This window comes from Charadrius vociferus, unplaced genomic scaffold, assembly GCF_000708025.1.
Source record: "Charadrius vociferus isolate BGI_N301 unplaced genomic scaffold, ASM70802v2 scaffold173, whole genome shotgun sequence".
NCBI classification, from domain to species: Eukaryota; Metazoa; Chordata; class Aves; order Charadriiformes; family Charadriidae; genus Charadrius; species Charadrius vociferus.
In genome coordinates this window covers 1,009,716-1,024,511 of record NW_009648369.1, presented here as the reverse complement: position 1 = coordinate 1,024,511, position 14,796 = coordinate 1,009,716, and the positions used below count along the sequence as shown (strand labels likewise).

General features: G+C 44.0%; 1 protein-coding gene across 1 annotated transcript in view; it reads right to left on the bottom strand.

Annotated features, from left to right (window-relative positions):
- Positions 1-2,140: 2,140 nt before the first annotated feature.
- Positions 2,141-14,796, bottom strand: part of ITSN2 (intersectin 2) — a 54,946-nt gene continuing 42,290 nt past the window's right edge. The window contains exons 30-40 of the mRNA XM_009885339.1: positions 10,042-10,163; positions 9,029-9,135; positions 8,239-8,422; positions 7,270-7,368; positions 6,930-7,097; positions 5,877-6,089; positions 5,038-5,159; positions 4,425-4,507; positions 4,193-4,276; positions 3,725-3,898; positions 2,141-2,574 (exon numbers count right to left, since the gene is read on the bottom strand). Coding sequence (XP_009883641.1) covers positions 2,417-2,574; positions 3,725-3,898; positions 4,193-4,276; positions 4,425-4,507; positions 5,038-5,159; positions 5,877-6,089; positions 6,930-7,097; positions 7,270-7,368; positions 8,239-8,422; positions 9,029-9,135; positions 10,042-10,163 — 1,514 coding nt within the window. The 3' untranslated portion in view covers positions 2,141-2,416. The remainder of the gene's footprint in view (positions 2,575-3,724; positions 3,899-4,192; positions 4,277-4,424; positions 4,508-5,037; positions 5,160-5,876; positions 6,090-6,929; positions 7,098-7,269; positions 7,369-8,238; positions 8,423-9,028; positions 9,136-10,041; positions 10,164-14,796) is intronic.

The window sequence follows — 14,796 nt, the reverse complement described above, 5'->3', positions numbered from 1 at the left end:
TGTCACCTGTCCTCCAGCTGACTGCAGTGGCAAGCACAGCCATCAGGAGGTACCATTTCCAAAATACGCTACATCTTCTGCCAAAACAGGTGGTAACAGGCCAGGTCTTCTGGCAAACTGCAATAAATTCATTGTCCTGAACACGTGGTTCTGAAGTACTATTACCCACCAACCAAAGAAATGTTTGAGATGCCGCTCCTGTTCTTTCCAGCTCCAGTTCTACAGGCCCAAACCTACTATTTTAGGTGGTTTAACTTAGGCTCAGCTCTACAAAGACAGTGCTGATGTTACCACGTTTATAGGGTGAGAGAGTCTTTGTATTAAAGGAGATGAACCGGTGAGAAAAGTTGAAGTCTGCTATCCCCCTCTTCCATGCAGTGTAGAATCTATGGTAAGCCCAGCTCTGGCAACGGCAACAGCTCCGAGTCTGCTGTATTTCAGGTTACAAGAAGTGTGAATGTTAGCAGTGGGCAGAGGGAATGGCAGAGCTTGCAAAATTCTAGCTACAGATGTTGCAATTTTGCATGAAGCTGAAAGTGGCCACCTTCAGAACAAACCATCTCTTTGAATGAGGAGGAGGAGAAGGAAGTGATCCTCCCTGTGTACGTGGATAGCAGATGTGTACAAAGAGCAGCTTAGAAAGCACTGATAAGGAAACAATGATTTGGTTTTGCTTGTTCAAATCTTTATCAGAACTCCCATAGTGAGTGCCTCGCGAAATATTATTAACAACATAATGTTAGGCTAACTACCAAGGTTTCAAAGGACTTTATCCTGGAGGTAGCGTACAAGCAGTAAATCAAACTTTAACATATATATTGAGTGTTCTGAGAAGGAAGGAAATAATTAGGGGAGAGGAGATGGAAAGTGTTCTTGTACAAGATGTCTAGCACTTTTCTGAGAGTCAGTGCTGAGTGACAAATGCTGTCAGTGCCCTACGAATTGGTTTCCCGCTTGTTCCAGTGTGGTCCCTGTCTCCCCACCAGTGTGACTGCACAGCAGCGCTGCTGTCAAAGCCTTAAACCAGAACTTTCTCTATGCTTGTTCCAGATGCTCCAAACTCCCACTGTACAGACACAATCTCTCAAGAGCTGCCAAGATTTACTTTTATTTAGGATTAGAAATACTGAACCACAGAAAACTGTTAAAAGTAACAGAGGTTGACTCAGCCCTGTAACAGGAGGGTACACACATGGCAATCGGGTGTGAAGTCAGGCATCAGAGGTATTGCTGCACCCATAGGAAACAAGGGCACACGCTGCTCAGAATTGCATGCTGTGCTTTTTCAACAAAGCAGTTGAAGGCGGCAGTAAAATGGGTACAATGTATCAAATCCTTTACAAACAAACTTTTTTTTTTTTTCTTCTTTTTTGTTTAACCATGCCCCGATTTTGGTGCCAAGAGGAAGTTTTTGCTTTCAACCAGTCTCATTTTACAGATTCGTGTTGGGTGACAGTTCCCCCCGAGCAAACCTTTTAAACTCATAATAAACTTTTCTTGAATTTAATCCTATAAGTTTTTCTCATTATTTCACATTCCCCTGTACAATAAAATATACTTTTAAAAAATCACTATGCATCAATAAACATCTGTAGACAAATTACATTAATAAACATATTTTACTCTCTATATACATGTTGGCAATGTCAAAGCTTCAAGATTCACATGGAGGTCTGCAAGACCAAGGAAATGTACACAAATAACTTACATTTAGGAAAAAAACAAAAGCTGAAGAGTATTTTTCCACGTTATTGTGGGTCACAGTATTTAAAATATTTTTTTTCTAGTTATTCTTCACAACCCCATTGTCTCAGCAGAGAATGATGAATGAAACTGAAGCAGAAAGAAAAATCAAGTAGCAGTTACTGATTTCAGTGCAGAACTAAGTCAAGTAAAGAACTACACTTGATTCTTAAAGAATATACAATATATCGGAGACTTCTCCAGTGCTAAGGCTTCTTCAGCATTTAGTCTTTAAAACTATCATCCTGAGACGGGAAGATTCCAGTGGATATCACTTTTCAGATTTCAAATGGAATGATTCTAGTGCTGAGCTAAACCATTCCTCAGTCTATACATTAGACTAAGTGGTAAAATACACATATATCTTGATGCCACGTTTCTACTTAATACTTTTTTATGGCCCTGAAAATGGAAACATTGGCATCCAAACCCAAGATATTCCAACATAATAAAAAGGCACTGAGCTATAGTACTGTATATACAGTAACATTTGTGTTTGCATAGATCAACAACTTTGAATGCTGCAAGGAACTAAATGCAACCAAGTAACTAAGAGGAAACATGGAAGCAGCAGGAACTCTTGCTTAATAACCAGCGTGGGGTAAGGAGTCTTTTACAAAACAATGTTCAGGCTGTCAGCTTCAGTCGTCCTTCATAAATTAAAAAAGTGTTCTTAGAGGAGTGTTTTCTGATCAAAGAGCTGCAGGTCAAAACGGACCCAGACTTCACCTGTTGGAACTTCATGCAGCAGTAAGTGTTTAGTCATGGGGCCTTTGCTTTCTTGTTCTGTTCTGATTTTTGCTACTGGAACTTCAGTGCGACCCAAAAAATCTGTTGGGCAAACGAATAAGAAATTTCATTAAGCAAAAACGTTAAGGTTAGAAAATCTGAAAGTGTCAGGTTAAGCAGCAATGCTACGTGGTACGTATTCAGTTCCAGAGCACTGCTCCCAAGCTTCCTGTTGACGAGCCCTCAGCCCAGTGTAAATCAACCAGCAGTGACAAAAAAGGGCCTTTTTAGAAGACAAAAATGCTACGGAATTAGGATGGAGAACATGCCTTTATGTCACAGTTTTTTTCTAAGGGCTTTAAAAATACAGTTCCCTTTCAGAAACACAATTTCAAATGTTCTCCTGTCTCAGAGCTGGAAGGTCAGAATTAAATGATGGAACCTCTTTACAAGTCAGCTGTGGTGCTACAAAGACCAAAAAAAATCAACTATTTTGACTCAACCAATTTTTAATTAGGCTTATATATCATTCTTTTCACAAGAACAATGACCTTGAACAATTACTGTCACTAATAGGTTTACAGTCCTATTCAGAAATTATATACCCTCTTTGTGGCCATTTCATAGATAAATAGCTTTGTGTGTTTGTGTGCATTAGAAAGTTCACCATGAACTGAAAAAACAGCCGCCTCAGCTGTCCAACGGGGAGAAGCAGCCTGGCAAAGTCACGATACCTCACAGGAGAAAAGCCTGACCTCTAGTTACACACAGGGCAACTCGGGTCAAGGCAGAACCTTGCAAATCTGAAATAATCAACTGTGTGTCAGAGCCCTGAAAAAGCACTTAACCTTTAAAAAAGTATTAGAAGCTATCGACTGCCAAAAACATGTTCCGTTTCCAAGCGAAAAAAGAAAGCTTATCAAGCTGTTGCACAGCAACAGCTTGATAATAACCTAGCACCTTATTTTCATGCACCTATAGCGAGAGAGAAGAACTACTGCTTTCAGCTTCTCTGGCTCTGCAGTCTGGCCAAATAATAATTCTGTGTCTGATACAAAAGCCAGAGTGGGATCAAACCTGACTGCCCAGAGCTGTTGGCTCTGGAGGGCTACAGAACCTCTTGAGCAAGGAGGTGGTGTTTTGACACAACATTTCACAGGAAGCAATCAGGCTCTTGGAACTGCTGGTGAGGAACTGTGTACCCCAAGTCACAAAAAAGCTTTCTTTTCATAAAACAAATGTTCACTCTTACCATCGGGTGAGAACTGATCTCTGTCAAACATGGTGATACAGAGGACATCCTGATACAGATCCTTAACGAAGAACTGGCAGTTGAAGTTCCACTTGGGGTTCAAGGTGTCCTGCAGGGTCCTCGTAGTGTAGCTCTGCGAGCCCATGCTGATCTCACAGTACGGGTTGCTCTTCCCTAAACACAGAAGCAGCAGTGAAACACCTCTGCAGTGCAGAAACCTCCCTCCCCATCTGGGGGCTGCACAGACACGCATCGATGCTGCTGTCCAGATGTGGGTCAGGCAATGGCTATATCCTAGAGCAGCACAGAGCTGGTTCTTCACTCGGTCCTCTGAAACTAAATAACGGCTAATTTGTTCAGAAGCTGTAGCTGAATCCACAGTATTTCTCAAATCACCAAACACTTCTCAGGAAGCCTTTCCAAATGCCGCAGGAATAAAAGTGATTTGACGTTATTTCCTTCACTTACCATTGGGCTTACAGGCCTTTAGTTCTGTTGCTTCAATCACATGCACCATCAAGCGTCCTATTCCTGAGGTCTTCTGTGAGCGAGCTGAGAACAAAGAAGTCAGAAATAAACCGTAAAAACTGGCAACAGATCTGAAAAGGGAGATCATACACAGAGACTGTGGCACCCTCCAGAAAAGGCCCTGCCCACACGTCTGGGTGGCTGAGAGCCAAATAGAGAACTCGGTAGGTACCTTGATAAGCCTTTTCCCGTTTCTTCTTCTCAGTTTCGATGTACTGCTCTGATGCTGCTTTGATTTTCTGGACCCAGGCAGTGCTGCAAAGAGCAATCCCTATGGTCAGGATCACACCACAGGCAGGAAATCCCGCAGTATCAGCGACTGCTCTAATCTCTTTTGCCTTTTTTTTACCCCCACTGGGTTTCAGAGGCATCACGAATCAAGTTAGTTCAAGGACTAAAGTGATGGGAGTTTTTGGATTTAATGCCATGTTTTCACATCAGCCTAAATAAATGAAACTGGAGCTGCTGCTTTATTAAAGACTACTGGGTCACATTAAAGACTGACCAGAACTAGGGAAGAACCTATGGGACACTGGACTTTGCAGCCCTGCAACTGTAACATCGAGGGGCAGTAGATGTGACTGGATTCCACTGCAGAGCTGCCGCACAAGCAGAACAAAATCAGAGAAAACTCGTCATTCAAATGAGAGTCAAACGAGTTTATTTCCTGGCCGAGAGACTAAACCCGGTTCTTGAACTCAGAGACCCCCCATGTCTGCTCACTGGGAACAGCCTACAGCCATGATCAACGTGTTCAGGCTCAGATCTGCATCTTCACTACTCACCGCTCGTTAATGTTGTCGGTTTTAAGCGTGTAAACTCTGTCAATGTGTGATATGTGGAAAACTGGCTCATCACTTGAAGGATCCGTGGGCAATTTCACCAGGACTTCATTAAGGAAAACAGGCTGAAAGAAAAGCAAACATCGCTGTGGCCGCATCACCCTGACAGTAAGTGGAAACTCTACAAGGATGTTAAAATACATTGTTTTGCTATAGGGAAAATGAAGGTCGGAGGACACAGGACAAACAATCAGATCACCACATAAAGGATGTGAGAAAGGACTGAGGGAAAAACTACTCTGGCGATACACCCCATTCTGTCCTCCTAGATGAAGAGTGTCATGAAAGGGGCAAGACTGTAAGCAGAGCTGCAGTGTGGGGCTTGGAAATCCTGGAGACCCCCCAGGTTCCCTGTCAGAAAGCAGCCCCAATACTTCAAGTTATCTCCCCAACTCCAAAATCTTGAGAACACGCACTATGTGGACACAGAGACTAAAGTTTTGCACCTTTTACTCTTTTCTAAAGGACAAGGATTTTCTTGTGATGCATTAACCTGCGCAAACTTAAGTCAAGGCTGCTGCTGCTTCTCCACATCCCACTCAGCTGCTCAGGCACGATGCTATTTCTGCCCTTTCACCGCAGAGTGGAAAAAAGTGTTTATTAAACCAAGAGGCAGAAGCCTGTCCTTTTCCAGAGACAAAGCCCAATGGCGTATGTGCCCGTACGACTGCAAACGATCAGACGGGGCCAGACGGCTGAGCCCAGCAGGGAGAACAGCATTCCTCATCAGAAGCCAGGTCCCACTGTACCAACATGACCACGGGGCACCCTGATTCACTCACCGTTTTGTACATTTTGAACTGGGAGTTGGATTTGGGGCTGAACAGTTTATCAGAGCCAGAAGAGACAAACTGTTTAACCATGTAGGTGAGCAGGAGGAAGTCATTGAAGAGGAAGCCGTACAGCTCCTTACTGCTCTTGGCCTTGTACAGTTTGCCGCTGTGCAGGAGCTTCCGTGGTCCCAAGCAGTTTGTGAGGGAGTTGAACACCGGTTGCTAGGAGGGACAAAACCCATTAGTAGCAGCAAATTAATGCAGACATCAGTTCCTGCTCCTCTTCACAGTGGAGATTGCTCAAGATGCTCAAAATCCTCTTGTGTTTTGGTTAATGAATTCAGTTACAAACGAAGAGAAGGGAAGCTGTTCTATGATCTGCCATGGTATCAGCACTGCTCCCAACTACAAGTAGATTTAAGCCTTACCAACAACATACACACAGGTCTGACTGGATGAAGGCATTTATCTCATGGCCACGTTTCTGTTGTCCAGGAGCTGTGTTTGAGAAGAGCCTGCCGAGTATGCAGTCAGGTCACCTCTTACGGGTGCGCAATTAGGTGATGGAACTAGGACAGACCTCCTGGGCCTGTCAGGCCCTGGTTCCTTAAGCAGCCAGCGGAGAACTGTCACAACACCTCATGTTGAAGGCGGTCCTGAAAGGTACAGGAGCCTGAAACCCCCCACCTTTGAGTATCTGGCAGTGAAGGCTGCTGTGCCCTTTTTGCATGAAGGAGAGCCTTAGGAAACACACACCTGACTTAGCCCAGCGGCAGCACGGGCAGAACTTTAGAGATGGGAGTTATTTCTGTTCGTTTAACCATTTATGTGGTATCAATTTTAAGCTGATAAACTGAGATTTCTCCACTGCCAAAATCATGCAAAAACGAGGGCTCATCACATTATGGCTGTGAGCAGAAGTTAATAAAAGCTTCTCTGCCAGGAGCTGAGCAGAGAATCGTGTTCCAATAACGGATGTGAGCAAGGACCCCTGTTCCCCGCCCCGGCCCTTCTAAAAAGGCTCGGAAAAGTCTCTGCCATACAGTGTATCAACGCGGGTACCTCAGCGAGACCTTCGCACTGGACATGGGACTGTATCCATTCCAGCCTGTCCGAGTTCTCTTTCTCACGCACACCTTCGTTAACTTGAGAGCACAGCTCCTCTGCACGCTCCAAGGCAAGCTTGAGGTTACTGTGATCGGGGTGATTCTCTGGAGTGTTCTCTAGAATCTGGGATGGATCAAAAAGGGAAGAAATCAAGATCAAAGCAGAGGTAAGCCCAGGTACTACTTCTGCACGCTCTCAGAGAAATCCCCATAAAGGGACAAGGCTTTTTTTTGCTTTTGCTATCGAGACCAAACTCAAAAGCATTCAGCTACAAAACCTGGCATAGGGTACTCACACTCTTTATGAGCAGAGGGTAGCGGGTTATTCTTTGCATAGGTTTCAGGAGGAAACTGGAGAGGGGCATTCCTTTGCAGCGAGGGTCCAAGGCAAGTTTCTATGGTGCAACCCAGAGATTTAACAGAGACATCACATTACTCATCAAGAAGCAGTTGCCTCACTGCACTGAAAACTGAAAACTGTCTGATCAGATTCAGTGTTCCAGGCATTCCAAGAAATCTTAGATTTTTCGGTAAGCAAACAATACTTATATCTAGAACAAACAGGAAAGCTGGTGCTGTCATTGTACGCAGATGCTTTGCCAGCATAAGCCGCAGGATCATTGTTCATGCAGAATCCTTACATTCAAAACCGTTCCAGCTTTTATTTTGACATTACAGGCTCTGCTCAGGTTGAAAAAAACCAAAGCAATGAAAGAAAAAAAACACCCGATGTCAACAGTTCTGGCATTTCTCCTTTCATGGCCTCAAAGCCCCCGCATCAGCTGCAGTATGGCAGCAATTCCTTCTTTATTCGAGCCGCGTGCCTGCCTACGCCGCTCACGGCACACCTCTGGCCCCGGCTGCAACCCACCAGTCAGACACGCCGCACACCCCGCTGAATTAGAAGCGCATTCAGGAAAACAGCGTTTTTATTTCAACTCCACAGACTCTTACCCCTTCTGACAGCATGAATTTTTGGGAAGGTGCAGACATCGGCACCGTAGCTTTGTGGGGTTAGCGTTACACTGAAGTAACGAGCAATGGAATAGGAAGTAGAGTAATAAATTAGCTAGGGAGAAAGACAGGTATGTAAATAAAAAGCACAGAGTGTTAAGCACGGTCATCACATAAATACACCTTGGAAGGTTCTTAGCTATTTTGGTAAGATTTTACTCTTTTGGGTTATTTTGATCCAGTCGATGCTGGTTAGACGAGCTCCTGTCATTGAAGAAAGGAGAAGGCACAAAAGCTACTGAACAAGATACCTTTAAGTAGTCTTTGAAATCAGCATCTTCATCAGTTTTCTGCTGCAGCAGCGAAGCTCCGTTAAGCTGGCAGCTGCAGAACCGAATGTAGGCCTGCATGTGAGAGAGCTCTGCTGCTAAGATGTCCCCGATCATCTGCACTGGCATTTTTTCTCCTCCTGTTTTCTTACGCACTCGCAAGGCTCTGAAGAGGAAAGAAATCACCATCCAACTTGGCTGCCAAGTCCACAAGGCCGAAATCAAGACCCTTACAACATCCATCTCCGAAAGGACGTGTGCCTGCGAGGGGAATTCCCTTACGCAGCAGGGGCGCTTCCAGGGCCCAGCCTGACCCCCAGCACAACACGCTGAGCTCAGCGGTCTGCCTGATGGGGTCTGTGGGACTGACACCTCCTTGGAGGTTTCTGGAACAATCGGCATCAATCTCTACATTCAACCAGTATCCCATTTCAGTGAATTATTAGCCACGTTGTCTCTCCGAAGTTTATTTTTAGAGAACAGAAGGTTGCTGCGCAGAAAACTGGGAAGAACGCCTCCCATGCACATGCTTTTGTGTCAGCTCTGTTTCTAAGGTATTATAGCAAATGTGCATCTGTTTTCTCTGTTTATTCTCTCCTAACAACTCCTTCTTTGTAAGATAGTCTGAATGCCTGTAGCTGTTCCGAATGCACGTATGCATAGTAAATAATCAGCAAGGACAGAAATATTTACTGTAAAACCAGAAAACTTCCTTGGGTAAGGAACAAGAGAATAAAGACGAAGAGAAACACATAAAAATGTAAGTACTCACTTCAATAACTTTGTATTTGACATGATGAGTTCCTTCCAGTTAACAAAGATCAGCCCCATTTCTCCTTCTGTGAGACAGCCCGAATCAGCCATCGGTTTTTGGAAAACCTGCAGTGAAAAAAGCAGAAAGGTGAGCAATTCTTCAGAGATAAACACAGCTCAGCCTCTTGTTTAGCCTAGCAGTGACTTAGCGTTTTTTGAATGCTCAGTATCCAACTTCTCAAGAGAAGTTAAAAGCAATTCCTTACTAGCACTTGTGACAGCTGACACTATTTTTCCTAAGCGTATGACCTCATCCTGACACCCGCACCACCATTTGTGAAGCAGGGACAAGCGCTGGGACCTGCAGGCTGACTGCTCAGCAGAGGAGCGTTCCCATCGTTTTGGAGTCACTTGCTACACAAACTGCACCGACGCATCACACCTATCCCCTATCCAGAGCACTCACAGTCAACCTGCAGTCAGAGCTACAGCTTCTTTCAGGGACCCTCAGCACCACACCTCAGGAGAGCAGAATACCTCTGCAACTCAGTCCATTTATCATCTTCAACACTGCACCACACAGTTGTTTCACACAGAGAGATCAAGTCAGACTCCCAAGAACACCTAATTCTGGCCAGTTCCTGCCCTGCTGAGTGAGGCGGTCCTGTTTCCAGAAATAAAACTGGAGCTGAGGGCAGACAATAAGCTGTTATGGTGCTTAAACGGCTTCTGTCATGAGCCCGTGCAGCTTTGCCAGCCAGCCCGGCCCAGCCCATCAGCTTTACACTGAGCCCAAACACCTGAGAACAGGATGTAGAACACAGGAAGGTCCTTGGAAGACGATGGCTTTCACAACGTGATGTTTTTGCCTGGTGGACAGCCACGTAACATTCGCAAGAAAGGGAAGTGCTCACACAACCTCACTTTCTACCTACAACATTTCACAATTCCTAAGAATCCCTTTATTGCTATTATCCAGTAAGACAGAGGTGTTCTTTTTCCAAGTGTATTTTCACATCCAAGACATCTCACCTCTAAGACGAGCTGAAGATCGTCCATATACCTTTCTTCCGTCTGAATGAGTTCGTGAATGTAGCCCTGCCTTTTCCGTTCCATCGGTTGCATAGTGTCGAGGCTCTGGAGATCAGCACACCCTACAAGAAGGAAGCCAGTCGTTTAGATCCCACTCAGGCCATCAGATCTGACAAACTACTGAAATTGCATCAACATACACCAGCCTACAGTTCAGACTATATACACAGTGGTTCTCTTTAAAAGCCCTGTCTACAGCAGCAGCGGGTTTCAAAATCCAGGGATGTAGTGACTGACCTCCTCCCCCCTTTATGTCAATTTTGTCTGTCACCTTTTTATTTCTCCGAACATCCCTTGTTCTTGTACTGTGATGCTGAAAATCCCGACTTCCTGCAACTCCATTTGTCTGATGATTTGTCTCATCTTTTCTCCTTTTCTGCCATACTGTTTCAAAACTCTTTGATTTTCTCTTACTTTATACAATGTCTATTGTGAGATGAAGGCATCTAGAATGTGTCTGAGTCTGACTTAAGACACTGCACTTTTAATCTCCACCCCATTTCTCAAGTGCTCTGCCTTGGTTATTAATTTATGATACAAACCACCACTACAAATTTGTAAAGTTATAATGCATAATACATAATAACTTCACAGTTGCACAACTTTTTTTCTCATTTGGAAACAGAATGAGCCTGAAATACCTCGAATTATTTTTATGCATCAAGTATGAATGACCAAAATCATGCACAGGAACGCACAGACATTCAACACAAACCCCAAAGGTTTTGGTAATACCATGCAGACCCTACAGATTCACACTGCTTTTTCTCTTCTGTATACATGTTAGTAAGCACGATAACAATGTTTGAAATTTAGTAACCAAATCAAAAACTGGTAAAACCAAAGTGGTGAATATGTTTAGACGGGTAAAGGAGAGCACAGAAAGTCAAAGTCCGACCCCTCTGTTAGCCATGGCATGCTCGCAGAGCACTGCAAAGCAGCGGGGTGGGGGAAAACAAAAGAAACAATTACAGTGTTTGAGAACATACATCTATCGCTTGATGTGACGGCATCAGATTTTAAGACAGCGTGACCTGTGGATTAGGCAGGAGAGCAGAAAGGACATCGCAGGGACTCATCTAGATGCGGCATTTCTAGAGGAACGATACTTAGTGAAAGCTTACAGGTGTGGTGAAAGGCAGGGTGACCTGCAGCATGGAGGGCTGCAGTCTCCCTTGTCACCCTAACACGTCTAGGACACTAGAATGTGACTTTATTCTATTCACTGCCAATGTATAGATCTGTTTATGGGAAGGCTGCTCTAAATAATGAAATGAAAACGTGTTAGTAATAAATCGGGGGGGGACAACACCAAGAAACACTGAACATTTGGCTAAACTTGATATGACCATGGCTTAATGGGAACCTCATAGGCTTGTCTGCTTCCCGCTGGACAGGCATGAAGCCGTTTGAAGGAGCAGCATCCTTCAACAAAAGAGAAACACTTGTCAAACGAAGTTTTATGACACCAAAGTACTTTAACAGGAAAACCCTCTGAACACCATGCAGTAAAACAGTAAAGGCAATAGCTAGATTTAAAATCAAGGCTTTGCAGTTCTGTTTTGTACCCCCTAAGGAGGATCACAGCTCTTAAGCTTTCTGACAAGATTTGAAAAAGAGAGCCACTTTTTATGAAGAGATTTGGGATTGCAGCTCTTTTGATTGTGCAGAATGCTGTTTCCGGCCTTAGTTATTCCCAAAGTTACAATCAGGCCAAAATTAGATGAGAAAAAGTTACAGAACAAAGCGATTCCTATGAAGTTTGGTATCTCGGTCCATCCAGATGAACCGTGGCCAACGTGTGCTACTTCTGGACTCCAGCGTCATTCTTTAGTCTGTACAGGACTGAGTTTAAACCCACCTGGTTCCTAAGACAGGAAATTTTAGGATAATCAAGGGCTTGCACAGTAACCAGACTTTATTTGTCCAGACTTGGAAATCTCAGCTTTGACCACGTGGTTCTCTTTTCTAGGTACAGCCCTGCAACAAAAGCAGGCAGGGACTGAAGCTCTTCTTGTTGTCTGCTTATATCACAGCTGTTACAACAACCCACAGCTGGAATTTGTGTGTCTCATGCCTTCTACTTAAAGTTGAAGCAAACACTGGAAGGAAAACAGGCCTCTTTTTATACATCCAAGATAGGTTTGGTTTATAAGCTCACTATGAGATACAAAAATGCAGTTAAATTAACTGGCTCCTGCACTAACCTTGTATTTGGACTGTCAGCCTTTGGGATGAGTGCTATTTTATATTTAAATATGTGCTAATGAAAATGCGCCAAATTTTGATGGGTCTGATGATACTGGCATAAAACGATAGTACGCAATCCACACATCTGATTTTAGAGGGTGAATTCAGGCATTTGGATCTGAAGGGAAGAAAGGTGAACAAGGCAGAGAATAAACAACCTACCTAGTGCATTTGCCAATGTTTTTTTTTTATTTTTTGAAGTGGCCATAGCAACGCATGGGCTCACCGGTACGGAAAGGGTGGACCTGCATCTCTACCCATTCTCCTCCCACATTCCTGTTCCCTCCTTTCCTTGCATCAATTCTGGCCCTTATCCGACTCCCAGCTCACACCCTGGCAGTACATGAATCCCAAGGGGGGGAAAAGAAAACAGTAGTTTTCTGCTAGTTTAGCAGCCAGGAATGTGCGTGGAAGCAGTAAAACTGCCTGGGTTTTTTGGCAGCAGAAAGCTGTTGGTTTATCTTGTGTCTTGTGAAACTTCATCCCAAGCTTCCCATGCAGCTAATGAAAAGCAGTGAGGTTTGGGGGAGCACCTGCAGAGGGGAATCTCAGCTGCTCACGCTGGGGGCTCACCTCCCTCTGTAAAAGGTTTAGGTTACCATTGGAGGGCAAACCAGCCTGCCTCTTCCACCCAGAGTAGGGTACGGCCAAGCTCTTCACACAATCCGGGGCAGCACCTGCCCATCTCCCTCCTGAGAACATCTCGCAGAGCAAGCAGTGGGTGTCTTGGTACCTTTGAAACGTGCGGCACAGCAAGAGAGCGATGCCTACTGCAACTGAAGTACCTTTTCGTGATAAATCCTGCTCCCCAAGGCGAGGAAGCGGCTGTCTCGCAGGGGCAGGGTAAAACAAGCAGGAGAGTTTATAAACAGGAAATCCCAGTCTCTAAAGTTACGGTTAAAATTATACTTCCCTCTCCAAATATACCTGAACAAGAAATACTTTCTTCCTACTAACATAACTAACCCTGCACGAAAAACTACCGACTTTCACAGTTAAAAGATGTTCTACTCTGCAGGAGATTCAAACGCCTCAAAAACATGGTGGGCTGGGAGAGAAGACTCTTCCAATTACTGCCAAATTTTGGATTTGGGTACGTTCAAGGGGAACAATGACACGTTCTGAAGAAAATAAATCCTCCAATGAAAGAAAGATGAACGAGACCTAGCATCATTTAAAAAAAAAAAATATCTATTTTTCCTTTGTTAATAAAAGGGGAATGAATTAAAATTCTTCACTTAAAAGCCAATTCCAGAAAAATGAGGTAAAAAACAGATGGATAAATGGCTTTCAAAGATGCCCAGATCTGCTTGGGCACCAACTGCATTATCCCCTTCTCCAACAAACTTCGCCATTCAACGAACAATATAAAAACACATTAAAAGTGACAACTCTGGAAAGACATCTTAAGCCTCAAATGTGACCTGAAGCACTTGCCCTGAAGGATTTATCTACACCAGAGGCATCACTGCTCCGGGTCACAGCGAAGACTATTTAGGGGTAGAGGTGGCCTGTATAAACTGCATTTGTAAGAAACTAGCTTGGTTTGTTTAGGGTTGTGGGTTTGGGTTGGTTCAGGGTTGTGGGTTAGGTGTTTTTGGTCTTTTAGGGGTTTTTATGTTTTGGTTTTGTTTTGGTTTTTTTTTTAGCTCAAGCCAGCTGGAAAAAGCAGACCAGGTTTTTTTTTTTTGCCTGTGTTAGCCTGCCTCTATTTTCCCAGGCTACCGTAGAAAGACTACATCTCACCTTAAGTACCATGGCTGTCAATGAAATAGTCCCTTGAGTACAGCCAGAGAACAGGCTAGTGGTAACACGGGACATCACCCACAGCCGCTGCGCAATCTCTGCTGGCACACATAACACTAATTCGCTCGCAGCGTTCTCCTGCCACTGCCTGCAGCTCTCAGTAGCCTCTGTGCCTACTGAAACCAGTGAAACGAACTAATCCAAGAAATTTGCCACTGCAGGAAGGTTTGTTTTCATCAGGCCCTGGGAAACATAGTGAAAACTTTTATCCAATATCCCCTCATCAGTAAAGGCAGTATACTCTCTTTGCTACAACAGAAGAAATTTACGATTCAATTTTCAAGAGGTAAAAAGCGAAATTAAGTCGCTCCGTCGCACAGCCAGGTAACATAATGCTTGTATCAAGCTATTCTGATGGGAAAAAATCCTCCCCAGATTGACAAAAAAAACCACAACAGACAAACTAGATCCTTTTATGTGTCCCTTTAATAAAATACATTTGCATAGTTATCTTACAACTTTGTTTAAAAACAAAGATGAACAATTGCCTCATGCTAAGCGTAGCCTGCATTTGCATGTCTTAACAATCATCCCCAAACATTAATACTCTAGCTCGAAAAGAACAACAAAAGAGATTTTAAGGCAGCACACAGCATTACGTAGCAGTTTATTAGTTCATTACATTAAAGTAGCGTGACC